The 17,469-nt window shown below is 38.1% G+C and overlaps 1 protein-coding gene across 1 annotated transcript in view; it reads left to right on the plus strand.

The window, feature by feature from the left end:
- The window catches only part of MYPN (myopalladin), a 47,370-nt gene extending 35,024 nt beyond the window's left edge, over window positions 1-12,346 (plus strand). The window contains exons 12-19 of the mRNA XM_062001391.1: window positions 3,077-3,298; window positions 3,844-3,993; window positions 4,664-4,743; window positions 5,272-5,398; window positions 6,890-7,097; window positions 7,971-8,136; window positions 9,969-10,102; window positions 12,177-12,346. Coding sequence (XP_061857375.1) covers window positions 3,077-3,298; window positions 3,844-3,993; window positions 4,664-4,743; window positions 5,272-5,398; window positions 6,890-7,097; window positions 7,971-8,136; window positions 9,969-10,102; window positions 12,177-12,346 — 1,257 coding nt within the window. The remainder of the gene's footprint in view (window positions 1-3,076; window positions 3,299-3,843; window positions 3,994-4,663; window positions 4,744-5,271; window positions 5,399-6,889; window positions 7,098-7,970; window positions 8,137-9,968; window positions 10,103-12,176) is intronic.
- Window positions 12,347-17,469: the final 5,123 nt, after the last annotated feature.

Raw genomic sequence — 17,469 nt, forward strand, 5'->3', positions numbered from 1 at the left:
ACCATTACAGTACCAAAATCAGATATTACCAAGACATTTATTCTACCATGGCAATTTTCAACTTTTCTTACTTTGTGGTTGCCATGTATTCCTCATCTCATCTTCAAGTGTTACAGACCCCTATCTCCTCCAAACTTCCCTGTAATCTCTCAGCCTTTGAGCACTTCTGTCTCCTTTGCCTCCTGAAGAAATCAGAAGATTCTGTCAGCCGAAATTTTGTGCTGCCTCTCCATCTTTGCTCCTTACTAGTTGGGAATAATCAGCATTATGATGGAATAGACAAATGATCAGGGATACAAGTCTCAGCGACTAGGGATCTTTGATGGTTCTTTAATTAACTTTCAATAAGTTTTCAGACAAGATGCATTTTCTGAGCCTTGTTTTTTTCAGCAAATGGAATACATCTAAGGATAGGCTATGTCTTCATTCACTACTCACCTCTTTCTATATTTCCATATAAAAATGAGAATTACACTTTTGAAATTGCTTAAGTATTTCTCTTCCATGCCACAGATCATTTCTTTTCTATAGCAATGTAATGAACCCCATCTCAATAGCACTATCTGACAGACTCAAGTGAGATTCTGAAGACCCATGCTTGCCATGGAAGTAGAAGAAAACATAAGCCTGCTCTCAGAGATGTCAGTGCCCTTCAATAGAAACAGGAATGCAAGCTCTAGACTTACAAGCTGTACAAATCCAGGTCTGAGCAAATTCATTTGGTTACTGCTTGTCATGGTTTAGGCCCATCCAGGGACAAAAGACCACAATTAGTTTTAAGTACCAGAGACCCTGGAACTCCCAAAGGACAGTAGGGACTTGACTGCTGCTTATGGTCCCGGACTAAATGGACCAGGCTACTCAGCTTGGGGAAGAAAATGAAACCTAATGTAATCCACCTCCAACTAAAACACAAGAAACAAACGTCCAATGGAAAAATAATACCGAGTAGAGCAAATAATGGGAGTGCAACCAGCTCTTCAATATCACCTGTCCCCCATCCCTTCTCTCTTCCCGGACTCAGAGCCCTGAGCCCAGTGTCATTACCTCCTCCTCCCATAAGCAGTGCCAGGGGCAGGGAATTGGGGGTGCAGTCCATCCTTTCTTGATGTTTCTTGCCACTTTTCTCACTCCTGAGGAGAAGTGCCCCTCGCCAGTCCTCCCTCACTCCAGCTCAGGGTCTCCCACATGCCAGACAGCCCTGCATGGGCCGCTCCCACAGGGTGCTGCAACCCTAGTTCATCTTCTCTGGGTTGAGGTCTAAACTGTTCGCTCCCTCTAACCCAGAGTCTCCACCTCTCACCCCCTCTGTCATGGGGTCTCTACTTCTTGTCACAGGCTACAGGGATGTCTCTGGTCTGGCACCACTCCATCTGTCTTCCTGACTGCAGGGCCTGCATGGTCGCCTCCATCTTGCCCTTCCCTTCCATCTCCCTCACGCATTTCCAATTCCCGTCCTTAAATAGTGATTGCAGAGTTGTCAGACTGGCTCAGCCAGGCCAGAGGTGGGTCTGAACCTTAGAGCCAGGGTAAAGTCTGACGACTCTTTACTGGGCCTGCACTGCAGTCCGCTCCCCCTAGTACCAAGCAAAAGCAGCTCCTCGCAATACCATGACACTGTTACAGGCCTATATATGGTAGGTAACGCATGTTTCTCCACAGGGAGTTTGTAATGACTTAAGCAGGATACTCTTGTAGCTGTCTGTGTTAGTGTAGATAGGCAACATCTGCTACCAGAAAAGTTTCTGCAGGTGAATCTGTAATGCTCTACTACGCTCAGGATAAGTACTGGGTTGGTATCTAAAACTGATGCTGGCTGTTAGTTTGAAGTTTCACATTCATGGCATGAGACATTTGGCAAAACATCTCTTGCTCCAGACAAGAGATACCATGCAAAGCAGGTTTTAATTGACTTCAGGGGCTTAGAAGGAGGCTCATAATCACATCAAACTATTTGGAAGAGGCCATTGATTTTGGAATATTCCAGTTTCCTTGAATTAACTGTTTTATCTTGTAAGTATTTAAATATGATAAGTTTTGCTTTCTCAGTTATACTAGTTAAAAGATCCAGTCAAGTTTTAACCTGAAGGCAAATTACTCTGAAAATATTTCACATTTCCCTAGTGCTCTCTTTTAGTAGGTATGATTTTCCTTATGCAATTCTGAATTAAGATATAAAACTCTTCTTCCCCTCTACTTTGCCCTGGTGAGGCCTTATCTGGAGTACTGTGTCCGGTTCTGGACTCCTCAGCTCAAGAGGGACAGAGAACTGCTGGAGGGGAGAGTCTAGCACAGCGCCACCAGGGGACTGGAACATCTTTCATACAAGGAAAGGCTGTGGGAACTGGGGCTGTTTAGTCTGGAGGAGACTGAGGGGAGATCTTATTAACATTTATAAATATCTAAAGGGTGGGTGTCAGGAGGTTGGGGCATCTCTTTTTCGATGGTATCTAGCAACAGGACAAGGGGTAATGGGATGAAGCTGGAACACAGAAAGTTCCACTTAAATATAAGAAAAAGCTATTTCACCGTGAGGGTGAGGGAGCCCTGGCACAGGCTGCCCAGGGAGAGTGTTGAGTCCCCTTCCTTGGAGGTCTTCAAGACCTGCCTGTACATGCTCCTATGTGACCTCATCTAGGTGGACCTGCTTCTGCAGGGGGGTTGAACTGGATGATCTCTAAAGGTCCCTTCCAACCCCTACCATTCTGTGATTCTGTTATTTCTATAATTAGCAGGTAAGTAATATTTTAACACAAAGTCCTTTAAGATCTAGTATATTTTCATGATTTTTATATATTTTAATTGTTTTTTAATCAAAGGCATGCAAGAGTATTTTTTTTCATAGAAACAGGAATCGGGTTTGATTTTTTTTTAATCTGCATTTGAAAAAACTCAATTTCATTAGCTAGTCTGCAAACTTAAGACAGTAAGAATCCGTATCTGCAGATCAATATGCCCTAGTTATGCATGCTTTTTAATTTTCAGTCATTTTAGAATTAGTCTAAAAGCACAAGTGACTGCAAATACCACAAAACAGGACTCGTCTCATTCAGAACTGTGCCCCCTCACTCTGTAGGAATACAGGATTTCCAGCTTTGAGCAGAGGCTGATGAATGAAATAGAATTTCGCCTTGAACGTACCCCAGTGGATGAATCAGATGATGAAGTGCAACACGAGGAAATCCCTACAGGGAAATACATAGCACCAATCTTTGATAAGAGACTCAAGCATTTTCGGGTGATGGAAGGCTCTCCTATCACATTCACTTGCAAAATAGTTGGAATACCTGTTCCCAAGGTAGGTCATTCTCACTGTTAGTGGCAAAGGAACAAAAATCCACTGCCTGCTATTTTCTATACGTTCCTCTGGAAAGTCTCACTCCTAAGAACATGGCTCTGTGGAGAGTGGTCTGAAACAAATTACTCCCATGCTGCAATGCTTTCTAAAATAACCATATCTGCTCCTGAGCATGTTATCAGGCCTTGACATACTGTATGGACTACCTCACAAACACCTGATTCCAAGAAAAACAGAACTCTATAAACTCCCAAACAATTAACTTCTCAGAAAAATGATAACTGATCTGAGATAACCAGTAATGTGTCTCTAACCAAGGCAAGAGAACCTGACAGGCCCAGCTATGTTAAAGAGATTTGCAGCTCTGTCAGCTCAACCTGGAATCATTCCATTTCACATTGTAACTGATCTGCAAATTTTATAATATCCTAAAATTTTTACTAGCATTTGGTCAACTTATGTCATGTTCTTATCTACAGTTTTTCTAGTTACTATTGCACTACAGAGCAAGAGCTAAGTTGCTGGGGGGGATCTGATCACTACAGGTATACTGGTTCAAGGACGGCAAGCAGATTTCAAAGAAAAACACACATTTCAAAATGAACAGAGAAGAAGATGGAACATGTTCTTTACATATTGAAGCTACTACTAATGATGATGACGGCAACTATACGATTATGGCTGCAAACCCACAAGTAAGGTGGTTTATTTTTCTCTACAGAAACATGTGTTTTGTCTTTTCTTAACATATATTAGTAGGAACACAGATTGGGCCACCTAGTCAGTGGTGATTGTATCAAAAATTGGATGCTTCAGAGGATAGGAGAGGAAAAGTAATGAAGAATGATGAAACTACTTCCCAGTCCTTACACATCCCAGGCATAAGCATTAAGGACATTTTTTCACATCAATAACACCCTATCTTCTAATCTCCTCTTCTGTTGCTGATAGATACCTTTTGAGATATGGTGACAAGGTAGACATTGTATTTCAAGAAGAAAGAACAGAGCAAGGGGAAACAAAATGTTACATCAAATTAGGAAGTGTTACCAAACACAATCATTCTTTATCTAGGATCTACAAATGGTCTCATTCCTCAGTACCATTCTCCTCCACCCTAGGTGCTAGCCCCACTGTTTAGCAGTATGTTCACGGAGATCAGGCAAACTCTAGACACACAAACTAACCTTTGCCTCAACTACACTCTACCCCATGCTAATAGTATTTGCTTTGAAAAAGTAATATTTGCACTATGGTTACTATGTAAAAATAAATCCTAATGCATTGTAAATATTAAATATTTAGACTTTAAAACTGAATGAGCTATTAACTAAATACTAATACTGTTTTCATTGTGATTTCCAGGGAAGAATCAGTTGTTCCGGGCACTTGATGGTTCAGAGTATCCCTGTTCGGGGACGATTATCAACAATTCAGCCTCACAGGTAAAAGGAAAGACAATTCCTTCAGACTTTCTTCATGCTTCTCACTGAAGGCATTCAAAATAACAAACTACTGTACTTCAATGCACTCTGTACTTCAGTTCTCAACCATAACATGGAAATAACAGCAGCACTTCCCTCCTAACAGGTTACTTCTAGAATGCAATATTTTTGAAGGTCACCTTCAAATACAGAGAAGTTTAAGCATGAAGTATTATTTCATTTACCTGTTGCAGCTGAGTTAGGGGCAAGGGGTAGATTGATAAAATTAAATTTGGCCAAAAAAAAAGGCAAAAAGCAGCAAAGGACAGCTTGGGAATCCAATGATACTACACGATATAGTTAATTTGATATCTTTTTAAGTGGAAGAAAATATACAAGTATTAAATCACAATCAGTCCATTCCTTTCTGCTCTTTTAACTCAAGCTATCTGTTTATCATTTTCCACAACTTCTTCCCTTTCTTAACCATTAGCAGGAAAAAAAATTGGCCTTCCAAACATACATACACACACCTTTTTTGCATTGCAGAACACGACCCCGGGTGCCAGAAGGAGACAAAGAGGCAGTTCAAGAACGCTTTTTTAGGCCATACTTTCTACAGGCTCCAGGTGACATGGTAGCACATGAAGGGCGACTTTGTAGGTTGGATTGTAAGGTATTAACTATTTCTTCTGCTCATTCTCACTTTCTTTGTCTCTGCACATGTATTACTGGGTGTTTTCATGTTCCTTATTGCATGCATGAACACTTTCTGTTAAAGTTGTATGCTTCATTTCTTACAATTATTTCGTATTGCCATTGTCCCTGAGCTGAATCAGAGGATTTTGTTTCACTGAATGCTTGTAAAGAATGAAGAACACAGAAAACAGAGGGCTCACTTAAAAGGTTGTCCAAATTACTAGATGTGTTCACCATCTCCTATACCAGTCCAAACTCCAGTTGTTCACCTGAGAATGACTGGTCCTTCTGCTCCATCAACAGATTCTTGAACATAATCCAGAACAGTACAAAACCATGAGAAAGAGAGAATTCAGCAGGTTGTATTCTGTTCAGATAAATCGTTTCTATTTTATTGGGCTGAATTACTGAACATTAATACTCCCTAAAAAGAGGGAACAGAGCTCAGTTCATTTTATGCTTCCCCAGCATGCACAGATGCAGAAACATCCCCATTTACAGATTCAAATCCCGACATAAGAGTTGTCACACATTGAACATCCTGTTATCGGACAGCTTTAAGAAACTCATCTGCTTCAACGTATTTTGGTAGTCCCTCTATGTCCTAGTAGCACAGTAAAGGTAGTACTGTTGACACTGACCGCTTCCATTCTCCAGAATGTCTCCTAATCTGGAGAAGTATAAGGTCTGAAGCAGAAGTTAATGCCCTAAGATGAGCAAGATTCATTACTACTTAATTTATGATGTAAAGTTTACCAGGGACCATGCCAAAGAATTTGGTTATTCATAGCTCTGCTATCCTGGCAGAGCTTGTGAAGCCTTAAACCATGTCTGGTATTGCACAAACCTGGAAGGCTGCAGTTGTTCAGGCAAGTTTCACTTCCCTTTTTCTTTGGCTTGCAGAATATTGTTAGGAAAGCAATATCAGTAAGTCCCTCTATCTATTGAAACAACCTTGAAGACTAATACAGCCAGTCATCATTCTAAAACATACTCTGTATTGTTCTAAAGCCATGTAAGTTTCACAGCTACAAAGAACTGTATCACTCTTTGTTCAATTTAATGAATAACAAAGTCAGTTGTATAGAACTCTTTGTCATCTCTATTAAACTCTGTAACAGTTTTGATCCAAAGTTTTGGGTTATACTCAGCACAAAAAAGAAAACTAGCAGGTTATTAGAAGTCTTTTGTGAATCTGATATATAACCAAGTTTCTTCCCTTCTGACTGAGAAAAACACAAGCATTTCATGTATTTGTTTCCTTTGGATTTTCTTGCTTGTTTTCTGTTTTTCTGCCTTTTGGAACTAATCAGTAGAAAAAATAGAAGCTGAGAAATAATTTTAAAAATCTTTCTGTTCTAGATTCTGACATCATTCAGAATGTGAAAAAAAAAAGGGGAGGCTATGAACTTACTAAAATCTATTTGTCAGTTTGCCGTTTGTCTCAAGCTGTTTCACTGTCTGTTAGGTGAGTGGGTTACCAACTCCCGACCTGACGTGGTTTCTGAATGGCAAACCTGTGCTACCAGATGGCACCCACAAGATGCTGGTCAGAGAGACTGGAGTTCACTCTCTTCTTATTGACCCTCTCTCACAAAATGATGCTGGAACCTACACTTGCCTTGCCACTAATAGAGCAGGACAAAATTCATTTAGTCTGGAGCTCACTGTTGTAGGTAAGAATCACTGAAAAACCAGTCACAATGATGAAGTTATTTGTACACATCTCTTCCTATTTAGCTCATTTAGTTTCCCCACAGACAAGTATAAATAAATAGTACACTGATACAGCTATAAAACTCATCAGATGAAGGGAAACTGACCCAGTGTTCAGCCAACTGGTACACTTCTGTTATTAACAGAGGGCTGTAAGAATTCTACCTCATCACCACCTCACCTCTCATCTTGGCAAAATTTCATTCTTAATTTTCTCCCCTGAAAATGCTTAGGGTTTGAATTCTTAATATATGTTGTGATCTCCTAGATTTCAGTCTCAATTTTATTAGTTTTAAAACTTTTTTACTATAAAAATACAAATCATAGAATCACATAATCATTTTAGTTGGAAAAGACCTTTAAGATCATCTACAATCTTCGTGGACCTGCTTCTGCAGGGGTATTGGACTAGATGACCTCTAAAGGTCCCTTCCAACCCCTACCATTCTATGATTCTATGATCACAAAGTCCAACCACTACCATAACACTGCCAAGCCCACCACTAATCCATGGCCCTCAGATCTGGTTACTGTTCTTTAATAAAGCCTTACAAGGTGTGACGTACTAAAATGCATAGATCTAGCTTTAATTTCCTGCAATGGTGGTATGTTTAGACCCATTATATATGCATACATTCCTTTACAAAGATCAGTTTCACATATTTTCTCTGTTCCCTACAGAGACCATGTCATGGCATTTCCCTTTGCTTCTGAAAAATTCACAACATGTTTTGATATCCCAAAAATAATCTTTGGTCATGTTCTTCCATACTGTTTAAAGCAAAACAAAGAATAAAATATCAGTTGTTCAATAATTATTTTTCTTTTTCCAGCAAAGGAAGTAAAAAGAGCCCCCATGTTTTTGGAGAAGCTTCAGAACTGTGGTGTTCCTGAAGGGTACCCCGTCAGATTAGAGTGCAGAGTTGTGGGAATGCCGCCCCCCATATTTTACTGGAAGAAGGATAATGAGACCATCCCATCAAATAGAGAGAGGATGAGGTATTGTACTATTATATCCATGCTTGGAGTTTCCTGCAGCTGGACCAATTGTTTCCACTAAAACCTATGTGAAAAGTACATGTCGTGTTCTTAAAACAACTTCTTTCACCTACACTATTTTTAAATGGTGGCTTCATTGCGAGGTGAACAACAGCTGTTTCTTGGGTTCAGAAGAAAGGCATGGAACACAATATGCCACTGCTTCAGAATGGTGATAGACCTTTATGGGCCATAAGCTTGATACAGCATATGCATCCTAAGAAAGATATTGTGATATGATATTTCAACACATTTTAGCACCTTTTTGTGTCTTTGAACTATTTTTCTTCAATTTAGTTCTAGCAATGGATGAATTCCAACTCAGAATAGACAGAACACAATTTTGAATGGCCCAGAGTGCAGGATAATAGAGAGTTTTGAATAGCAGATATAGAGGCTGATATCAAAGTTTGGTCACAAACATAGAGAAAGGCTTTGATCCAAGCTTACAAAACACAGCAATGTTTGGGTTCAGCTCTTACATTCAAGTGCATCATCATTTTCCAGGCTTTGCAAAAGAAAAGCTGATGATATTATGTATCAGACTGTAACTAATGAGAAATTCATTGTTTTCTTTTTAAGAAAAGATTTCTGCTTCAATATAAATCTGATTTTTGATATTTAACATTTCATTTATTTGAAAAAATCTTTCAGTGGTCTCCCTGTCCTAGCTCAGACTGCTGCCTCTCTCCAAAAAGCCCACCTGACTCCAATCTTCTGTAGCCTTTATTCCTTTGCCTCTAGGCAGATAACTCAAGGATGTATTTCAAGTACTGGTACTTTCACAGGAGTTATGGTTGTCCTTGTTTGTCCCTATCTTGCCTCACTATTGTCTTCCTGCCCGAAGTCAAAAGACTTTTTTTGTATCATGATGTGGACACACATCAGCTTCTATAACACTGCATCTCCAGTATAAGGTAAAGTATGTAGTGCAGGGAGCAAAGGGTGAATGTTCCCTTTTTTATTAGAGCTGTCAGAAGAACAAAGTGTCCTCTTGACTTCAAATTCTGCAGTTTGATGTTTCATTCCAGTTCATAAGGAAACAAAATCTCAAATTGCAGAACTTCCTGCAACTTCAAGTATTCTGACGTGCTCATCTCCTACCTCTCCCTTTATAATAAAGGAAACACTCGGGGTGATAAAAAGGACCAACCACAGCCTAGAGAGCAGAGAAGCCTCAGTTCTCTGATATGCTACTGAATAGTTTTTCCTGCAAATTGCAACCAGAAAGTCTTGGATCACTAAACGGCAAAGGAAGAGGAGGGAAGAATGAAGCAAATTTCTTTTAGACTGTTGGCCAAACAAATCTTTAAGATTTTGCCACTCAGTCATTTTCTCATGGAAAACGGTTCCATAAGAAAGTTTCTGGCTGGCTCTGGTTACAGTTGTGAAAAATATCACAACTTTGTACAAATGCTCTTGGAATTTTGTTGTGTTAATCTTCCAGCTTCTGAACTAAGAAAAAATACAGTATGACTGTGCAGTGGATTTACATTGGTTTAGTTCATTGGAATTCAATAAACAATTCCAATACTAACACATAAGGAGCAACAGTTCAGCCTGCACTGTCACTCCATGACTTTGTAAAACTGAGTGGAGCAAGAACAGATTTCAGCTACTCTGATGATTGGTTGGGGTCATACAGAAAAGAGTCTATTCATTATAAATGTCTTGGATTGCTACCCCTTTGAGAAGTTATCACTTATCTATTTTATGTTTAATGCACATATTGGGAAATCTCAAAGTTGATATGCTCTTCAGAAATACTAACTCCAAGCCACTTGTTTTCCCAGCATGCATCAAGACACAACAGGGTACGTTTGCCTCCTCATTCAACCTGCCAAGAAAGCAGATGCTGGCTGGTACACTTTGTCTGCCAAAAACGAAGCTGGGATTGTCTCTTGTACCGCTAGGCTTGACATATATGGTATGTATTAGACAGTAAATAAAACAAATCAGAAGGTATTTTCCTTGATCGTTCCCTGCCCTCACCTAGCTGCTAGTCCGTAAATTACTGGTTTTGATGTGGATTAGAAATCAATCACAGCATGGCCACAGCTTACTATGGCCACGAGGAGGAGGCATAATGATCCAGCTAAATGGCCAAATCAGCTCTCCTTCATCAGTTAAAATGTGGGTAAAGAGAAAAAACAGAGGAGTTTTGCACAATATTCCCTACTCCCATTTTCCACCTTCCAAATCCTCTAGACATATAAGCATATAATAATTGTATTTGCATTGAACCTTAACACTATTCCCTCTGAAACACGGCTGTGCTACAGCCCTGATCTGAGATGGAACAATAAATTACAAGAAGGTAGATTTTTTCTTCTATAGAGCATGTATGATGCAAAATATGCCTAATTAATGGAGGTCAGTTTACATCTAATACACTTGTCTAGGATTTGCAAAGCCCCAGAACTACAGGCCACGATTTAATTACTATCTATGCAAGGTGTAATAATTAAGACAATTTATCTAGAGCAAGGAGCATTTTGATCACTGAAGTAGCATAATAAAACAGAAAAGATATTCCAGAAACTGTTGGATTGTAGCCATACCCTCAAAGGAAGAAAAAACCCCATGTTTTCAACCTTTCATTTCTCGTTTTAAAAAGACGGAGACACTTAATCAGGGATAACCACAAGTTATCCGCACATCTCTGTCAGTTTTCCGCCACCTTGTGGTAACACAGGCAATAGTAATGTAACGTTCAAGACAGGCTGGAGGGAGTCAGATTCGAAAAAGGTCACATGAAATGAAAAAGAATTCCTTAAGTATCTACGTGTTGCAAGACATAAATTAAATTTTCACATGAAGGATTAAAGGTAAAAACAGGAAAATGATGGAAAGTAAGAAGTTTTTCCTGTTTCCAACCATAATTTTTAAAGACTCTTCAAGTCTTATACAGCAAAGGGAGTGTCAGAAATCGTTTTTCTTTGTTCTATTTTGAATGGATAGGTTAGGGGGATTGAAGGTGTGGTCCAATATTTGTAATTCTGTGTGCAAAGAAAAAAGTACACTAAATAAGGTGTGTATGTTCAAATACAAAAAATTGGGGGGTGTGAGAATAAAAGGGGGCTCTTTTGCAAATATTTCCAGATAGACATGGCCAAAACTCAGTGTGGAAAGACATTTCCTGTCAATGCTTAGATTGTACCAAACCTTAGACTGTCAGTCTCTCACACTAAGTTATTCTCAGAGTATTGTAGCCTGAACTTCTACTCTTTCATTTTAATTGCTGACAGCCAAATTTGCCCAGTTTGGGTGCAGATCTGGAGGATTTTGTATGGATATATACCAGTAAAGATTGTGTAGATTGCATCCATTTCCCCTTTCTGAAATCTTTTAAGAATGATAACTATTAAGTATTATATAATAGCTAAATATTCTGCTATAGGGGTATTTGTTCATATGGGAATGTACTGAATATTACTTTTAAATTACTGAATATAGGTCTTTGGATTATATTTCTTTTATATATCTTTAAAAAATCTAGGAAATGTGTTACTAATGGTAACTAATAAAGGGAAATAATAATTGAAATCATGACTTTTAAACAATTATCTCTATTATTACTTTCAAATTAAATATGATCAAAAAAATAGCACAAAGAAAAGTCCCCCAGAGGATGTTATACAAAATCAGAGCCACGTCCAGTTTGACCATTTCTGTTCATGCTATGGTATGTTTTTAGTTTTGATTGCAAGAGCCTCGGAGAAGGCCTCAAATATTAAATGATTCAATTTTGGTCTCAGTGAAATCCATGTAACTGTTGCCACTGAATTGAACAGGATGGAACTCCATCTGTAGGCTTCAGTAAAAATGACATATAAACTATGACAATATCTAAAAGAACACAATCTCAAATGGAGGAAACAACACTGTGCTGTCTTCAAGGGTCTTGGAAGCAACTTTTCAGTTGTGTGCATTGATTTCTGTTGTTTCACTGCTAGCTTAATTAAACTTTTATACAGCCTATTCTGTTTCTGTTGCTTCAGCTCAGTGGCACCATCAAATTCCACAACCAATAAAGCTCCGACCTGGTGGCAGCCGGTATGCAAACCTTACTGGGCAAGGACTCGACATTTTTACTGCCTTCCCAACTACTGAAAGCTCGATGCTGTTTTCATCCCCAACCCAAAGGGTGGTGGAGAGTGAAGAACTTTGAAAAACAAACAATTGTTCCAGTTACACCTGCAGAGATACTAGAACTCTGAAGAAGAAAAAAAAGAAAGAAAGAAAAAAAAGAGAGAGAGATACAAGTCAAGATACCCAAGGTTTACAAGGAACTTGTTTGTAATTAAGTGCACTGCTGCTGCAAATGTTGCAAGTAACACATCATGCAAGACTTTTGCATATTCTTTTACTGCAGGATAATTGTGGTATGGAGTGTTGTGCAATAAGTTCAGTACTGTGTAGTTTTCTAAGAATTACATAGTAAACATAGTTTTCAGCACCTAAAAGCCAATACCACTTTAACTGCTTGAATTAATGCTACTGTACTGTAGCAAGCTGTGTTAAGGATTGATGATCTTTAGCTGGAATATTGCCAGTGAAAACATTGACATAACAACAACAACAATCCTGAAAGAGGGTAAACAACAAGACTTTGAATGTAATTCTAAAAAAAAAAAAAAAAGCCAAATAATCACAAAGCACAAATTAAAAAGATGTAACTCATTTTTATATATGATTATGCCAGATAATCTTAGAACTTTTGAACTCAAGAGTAGATAAATTGTGTTTCACATAGGTACAGCTGTAATCGCCATATATTTATGTTTGTGTGTGTGTGTACTCCATGACCTGTGTATTCATGGTGTAAGGATTCATAAAGTAAGGTACAGAGCACGTGCATAGGATGCTAACATAGGAAACCTAAATTCCTGTTGTCTGACGCATGTTCTCTAGAGCCTACAGCTGAAACTGTTTCCAGATGTGCTTCAGACTTTTTTTTTCTTTATAATGTTAATGGTTCTCTGCCTTTAAACACAGATGATATCAAGCTTGTAACTTCACATTTTTAAATATTGGTCCCTTTTTCCTAATTTTTAACGTGACTAAAAGAAAAGTGCATCTACCATCCAGCTGTCGTTTTTAACTAACTAAAAAGGAATTACGATCTGTTGGAATTAAAATTTTCACCCAGCATTCAGGAAATAATCCCAAGTGTGGTGTCTATTATAAAGACAGAGAAAATTCTGTTACTATACAAAAGCTACAAAGTTATGCAACAGTTATGTGCAGAGAGCTAAGAAACCTAGTGTAATAAATGGTGGTAATAAATAAGGCAATTTTGTGAAAGTCAAACAGAAGGCGTTAAGTGACAACACTTACTGATTTATTTGAATATATTTAGCATCTATCCAGTCATTTTAATATCGTCCAGCACTTTGCATCTGTGAATATCCACAATTATTTTCTGCATCTTTAAATTACTGCCATCTCCCTTTTTTTGGACATTGTTTTCAAGCAGTTCTTACTGCTTTTGACATGGCTGGAGAATGCACCAAACTCCTCATCAAAGTCACAGAGACAAAAAGAAAAAATAACAGATATTTTCATTTCAGACCTTATTTAGGTTTTTTTAAAATTTAAAAATATAACTTTAAAAATTGCTTATGCAAAGAAAACAATCAGGAGTTATCTTCAGAACAAAAGGATACTGGGTACATCCAGAGAAAGAGATAGCTCTTCACTGGGTTTCTCTACAAATACAGTTTATGGTGTTTCTAACTGTTGGTTCCCTAAGGGTTTAAAGGAAGTTAATTTCTTGTATTGTTCCAGTTCTCACCTGAGTGAAGACCATAAAACAAAACCATAATTACAACCTTAATGCTTTTGTTAGAAAACAAAAGCATTTGTTAGATTTACCCCAGACTGTACACACTAGGAAGCTAAAATCCATTCTTATCCTGAGACACGAAGGTGCAGGCGTTTAAGTGGGAAAGCAGAAATACTAGTTGTTGCCCATGTTGTACCTCTACCCTGGCAAACAGAATACAATAGCTATTAAAAGTCATACATTGATTCATATGACTTCAGTTAGGGAGTGCCCAATTTAAGATACATTGTGGGGCTGATTTTCCCGACAGAAAACCTACTGCTTCTCTTATCTTCAGTTGTTTTTAGGATAGTTTAGGGATTCCAAAAATAAATCTAGACTGAGTAAGATTTAGGTAACTGAAAATTTAAAGTTTGCCCTGTAAGTAACTACTCTTGGAAAACAATCCAAGGAATGTTATTGGATTCTGCTTATTTAATCCAGAGCTGCTGGGAAGTGGGAAGAGAGGAAATTAGACACAGAAGACCATGTTCTACTTCCATCTTCCCATCATTCCCTGGTCTTCCCATCATTTAATGCCAGAACTGAAGAGCAGATTTTGATTCAAAATATTCCAAGTTGAATATGGGCCATCAGGCTTTACACCTAGCACACGCTTTGCCAAGTGATGGTCCACTTAGAACTCCTCTGTGGTCTCTTTGCCTGGCTTTGAGTGAGAGGTTGGAACAGATGATGTCAAAAGATTCCTTCAGGCCCAAATTACTTTCCACTTCATAAATTATTTCACTTTCCACTGCCTGCCTGAATACTCAGTGTGGATTATGTTACTTCTTGACCGAGTAGAATCTAAGAATTCAAGCAAGCTCAAACTTTCCCTTTTGAACTGGGACATAGCCTACGAGGCAATTACAGCTACAAGAGGGATCACTTTACTCAGAGTTCTTGACAAAGTTTAGAAATAAGGAATATTAGTACTTAGTATCTGCAAATATCTGGTTGCCAGTACTGGAATCATACTTGCTGGTATTACTGACAGTAATCAAAGTTTATCACACTTTGCTACATCAGACAACACACTCCAAAACTCAGTATAAACTAAAACACAAAGAGCATAGGGAAAATACACAAACCACACCTCTTCAACACTTTCTCTGCGATTTCAGGGGAACGTCTTCAAATTTATATCATTATAACCTGAACTGACAAGCTGAGGATTAAGTGGTATAACGTTTTTAAAAATTCAGTTCTTTGGAAGTGGGAGAGCCAGAAGCTACTGCTGCAAGCCCTTTCCCAAAAATCTGTGTAAGAAGGAATAATCCTTAGTCATTCAAGAAGGTGATGCAGAAGTCTCAATGAGAGGTAGGCTGCAGAGAGAGGTTCACCAAAATCTGTCAACTGAACTATAAGGTTCTCTCATTGACAGTATTTGCTAGCAAAAGCATCAAAACTTTACCCATCCCTACATAATGCAGAAGCCAGTAATTTCAATTACTTCCAGTGCATTTGATACAAACAAAATCAGAATCTGATCCAAGTGGTCTGCAGTCATTAAATTTTGCTCATTAACTACTACAGGATGTTTCTACTCTGCATATACTGAGCCCCTAAAATGAGTTTGTAAAGGAAGCTTATCTGAATGGACGTAAATGCTGTTAATTAGAAGTATTGATGTTCTCATCACAAAGATCTGCTAGAAAAAGACATAAAAACTATTATTGTGTTGTTAACTGATGGGAAAACCAAGCAAAAAAAGGTTGTATAAACAGCTGAGACAACACTGAGTTGTCACAAAACATGTGATGTTGTTAAGAGTTCATGTCCTGTGAAGGATGGCTCTATCTAATCAGACTGTGTCAAGATGCACTAGAGACTATGCAACTGTGTGCCCTTCCTGAACAGCTTGGCTGTTCATTGTTTTTGTTTAATTGGATAACTGATTTGACCTCACACTAACACAGTATATCATTCTCTTATTCAGGGCAGGCTACTGCAACAACAAAAATCAATGTTAGAACTTCCATTGAAGTCAGTGCTATCTATTATCTTCCATAAGTCCATTAAATCACCACAATGTGGAGCATAACATGGTATCAGTGACATACAGCAATGCTCAGGTTTGTAACCTCTCACCATCTTCTGATTCAGATTATTTTCAGGTTTATTTAGTTTCCCATTTCTTTCTAGTCTTGATTTTGTATACAGAGAGGCACCGTATATTTCAAACAAGGGCCAACATTACAACTTTTGTACTGCAATTCCAGAAACTATTCTTTGCTTTAAAATTTTTGTCCAGCTCAGTGCAAATCTAATCCTCAGTAGCATCACACAGCAGTCTGGAGTGACTTCTGCCTTAAAAAAGCTGGATTGAAGCATACCTTCTGAACCTTCTGAATCTCTAAGAGAGGAAAAGATGACAGCACACACTTAAATACCAAAAGCATTCTTTATCTTAAAATGTAAACAGTTGTCAATCCCATTTGTTTACAGTGATCAGATGTACTTAAAGCAAAAACAATAACAATTGCTTTAAGAGAGGTATTTTTAATGCTAATAGCCTTAAAAGTGTGTTTCTGGAAAATGTCTTCATACAAAATGATTAGCAAGACCTAATGACATATTTTAACTGTTAAATGTTGGAGAAGTGATTCATTGTTAACTGCCTTACTATTTCCAATACAAAGATGTTCACTTTGAGCCTTAAAATTCTATTTTATAATTTTTTCTTGATTAAAGTTGACATTTTTAATTTTTTGATCCAAAGTAATTCTGATTAGGAAGAAAAATGTTATTGCCAGTTTTAAAGTATATTTTAAGTGCCCATGAAAGGAAAGAACAAACACTTGTCTGTTCAGTAATGTATTTCCTTTCATCTCACCTAAACTTAAATAAATGCTCCAGGGTTGCGTACAAGACTGTGTCCTTCACATGTTCAAATACTTGTGAAAGTGTGCAACAATACCAGAGGTTTCCTCAGAATTTTGCTGTGACAGCTGATTAATGGCATCTGATCTTATATCATTTAGAAGAAAATAAGAAGACACTGTCAAGTTATAGACCAGCCATACTTCTAGCAGGTAGTTATGAAATACAGTTGTTGCTTTTTAAAGCAATTGGTAATACCAGTTTTCCCTGGTTTTAAATTATGCTGTCTTTTTTTGATAACCTTAGCCTCTTCTTTAAAGTGTGAAAGAACAAGGGCACCAGAGCAGAAGCCAAGGAGTCTTTAGGGTAAATTTGCAAATTTTAAAGATCAACAGATTTATCAGATTCTCAGTATCTTGGAGAATTACTCCCCAAAGCCTATGCTTGAGTATATACTTCTACCTACAGATTCTCACAGCTGAACTCCACAGTGTCTCAAAAATTCATGCAGAATCTGTCTACCACATTAGTCACCGAGCTTACACACTCCCTCTGAAATATTGTTTACTGGGTCTAGGCCAACGCTCCTACAAGTTTCTCTGTGCAGTAGAGCACTGGAGACCTGTTACAGAGGACGTATTTTT

Source organism: Colius striatus, chromosome 8, assembly GCF_028858725.1.
Source record: "Colius striatus isolate bColStr4 chromosome 8, bColStr4.1.hap1, whole genome shotgun sequence".
Taxonomy (NCBI): Eukaryota; Metazoa; Chordata; class Aves; order Coliiformes; family Coliidae; genus Colius; species Colius striatus.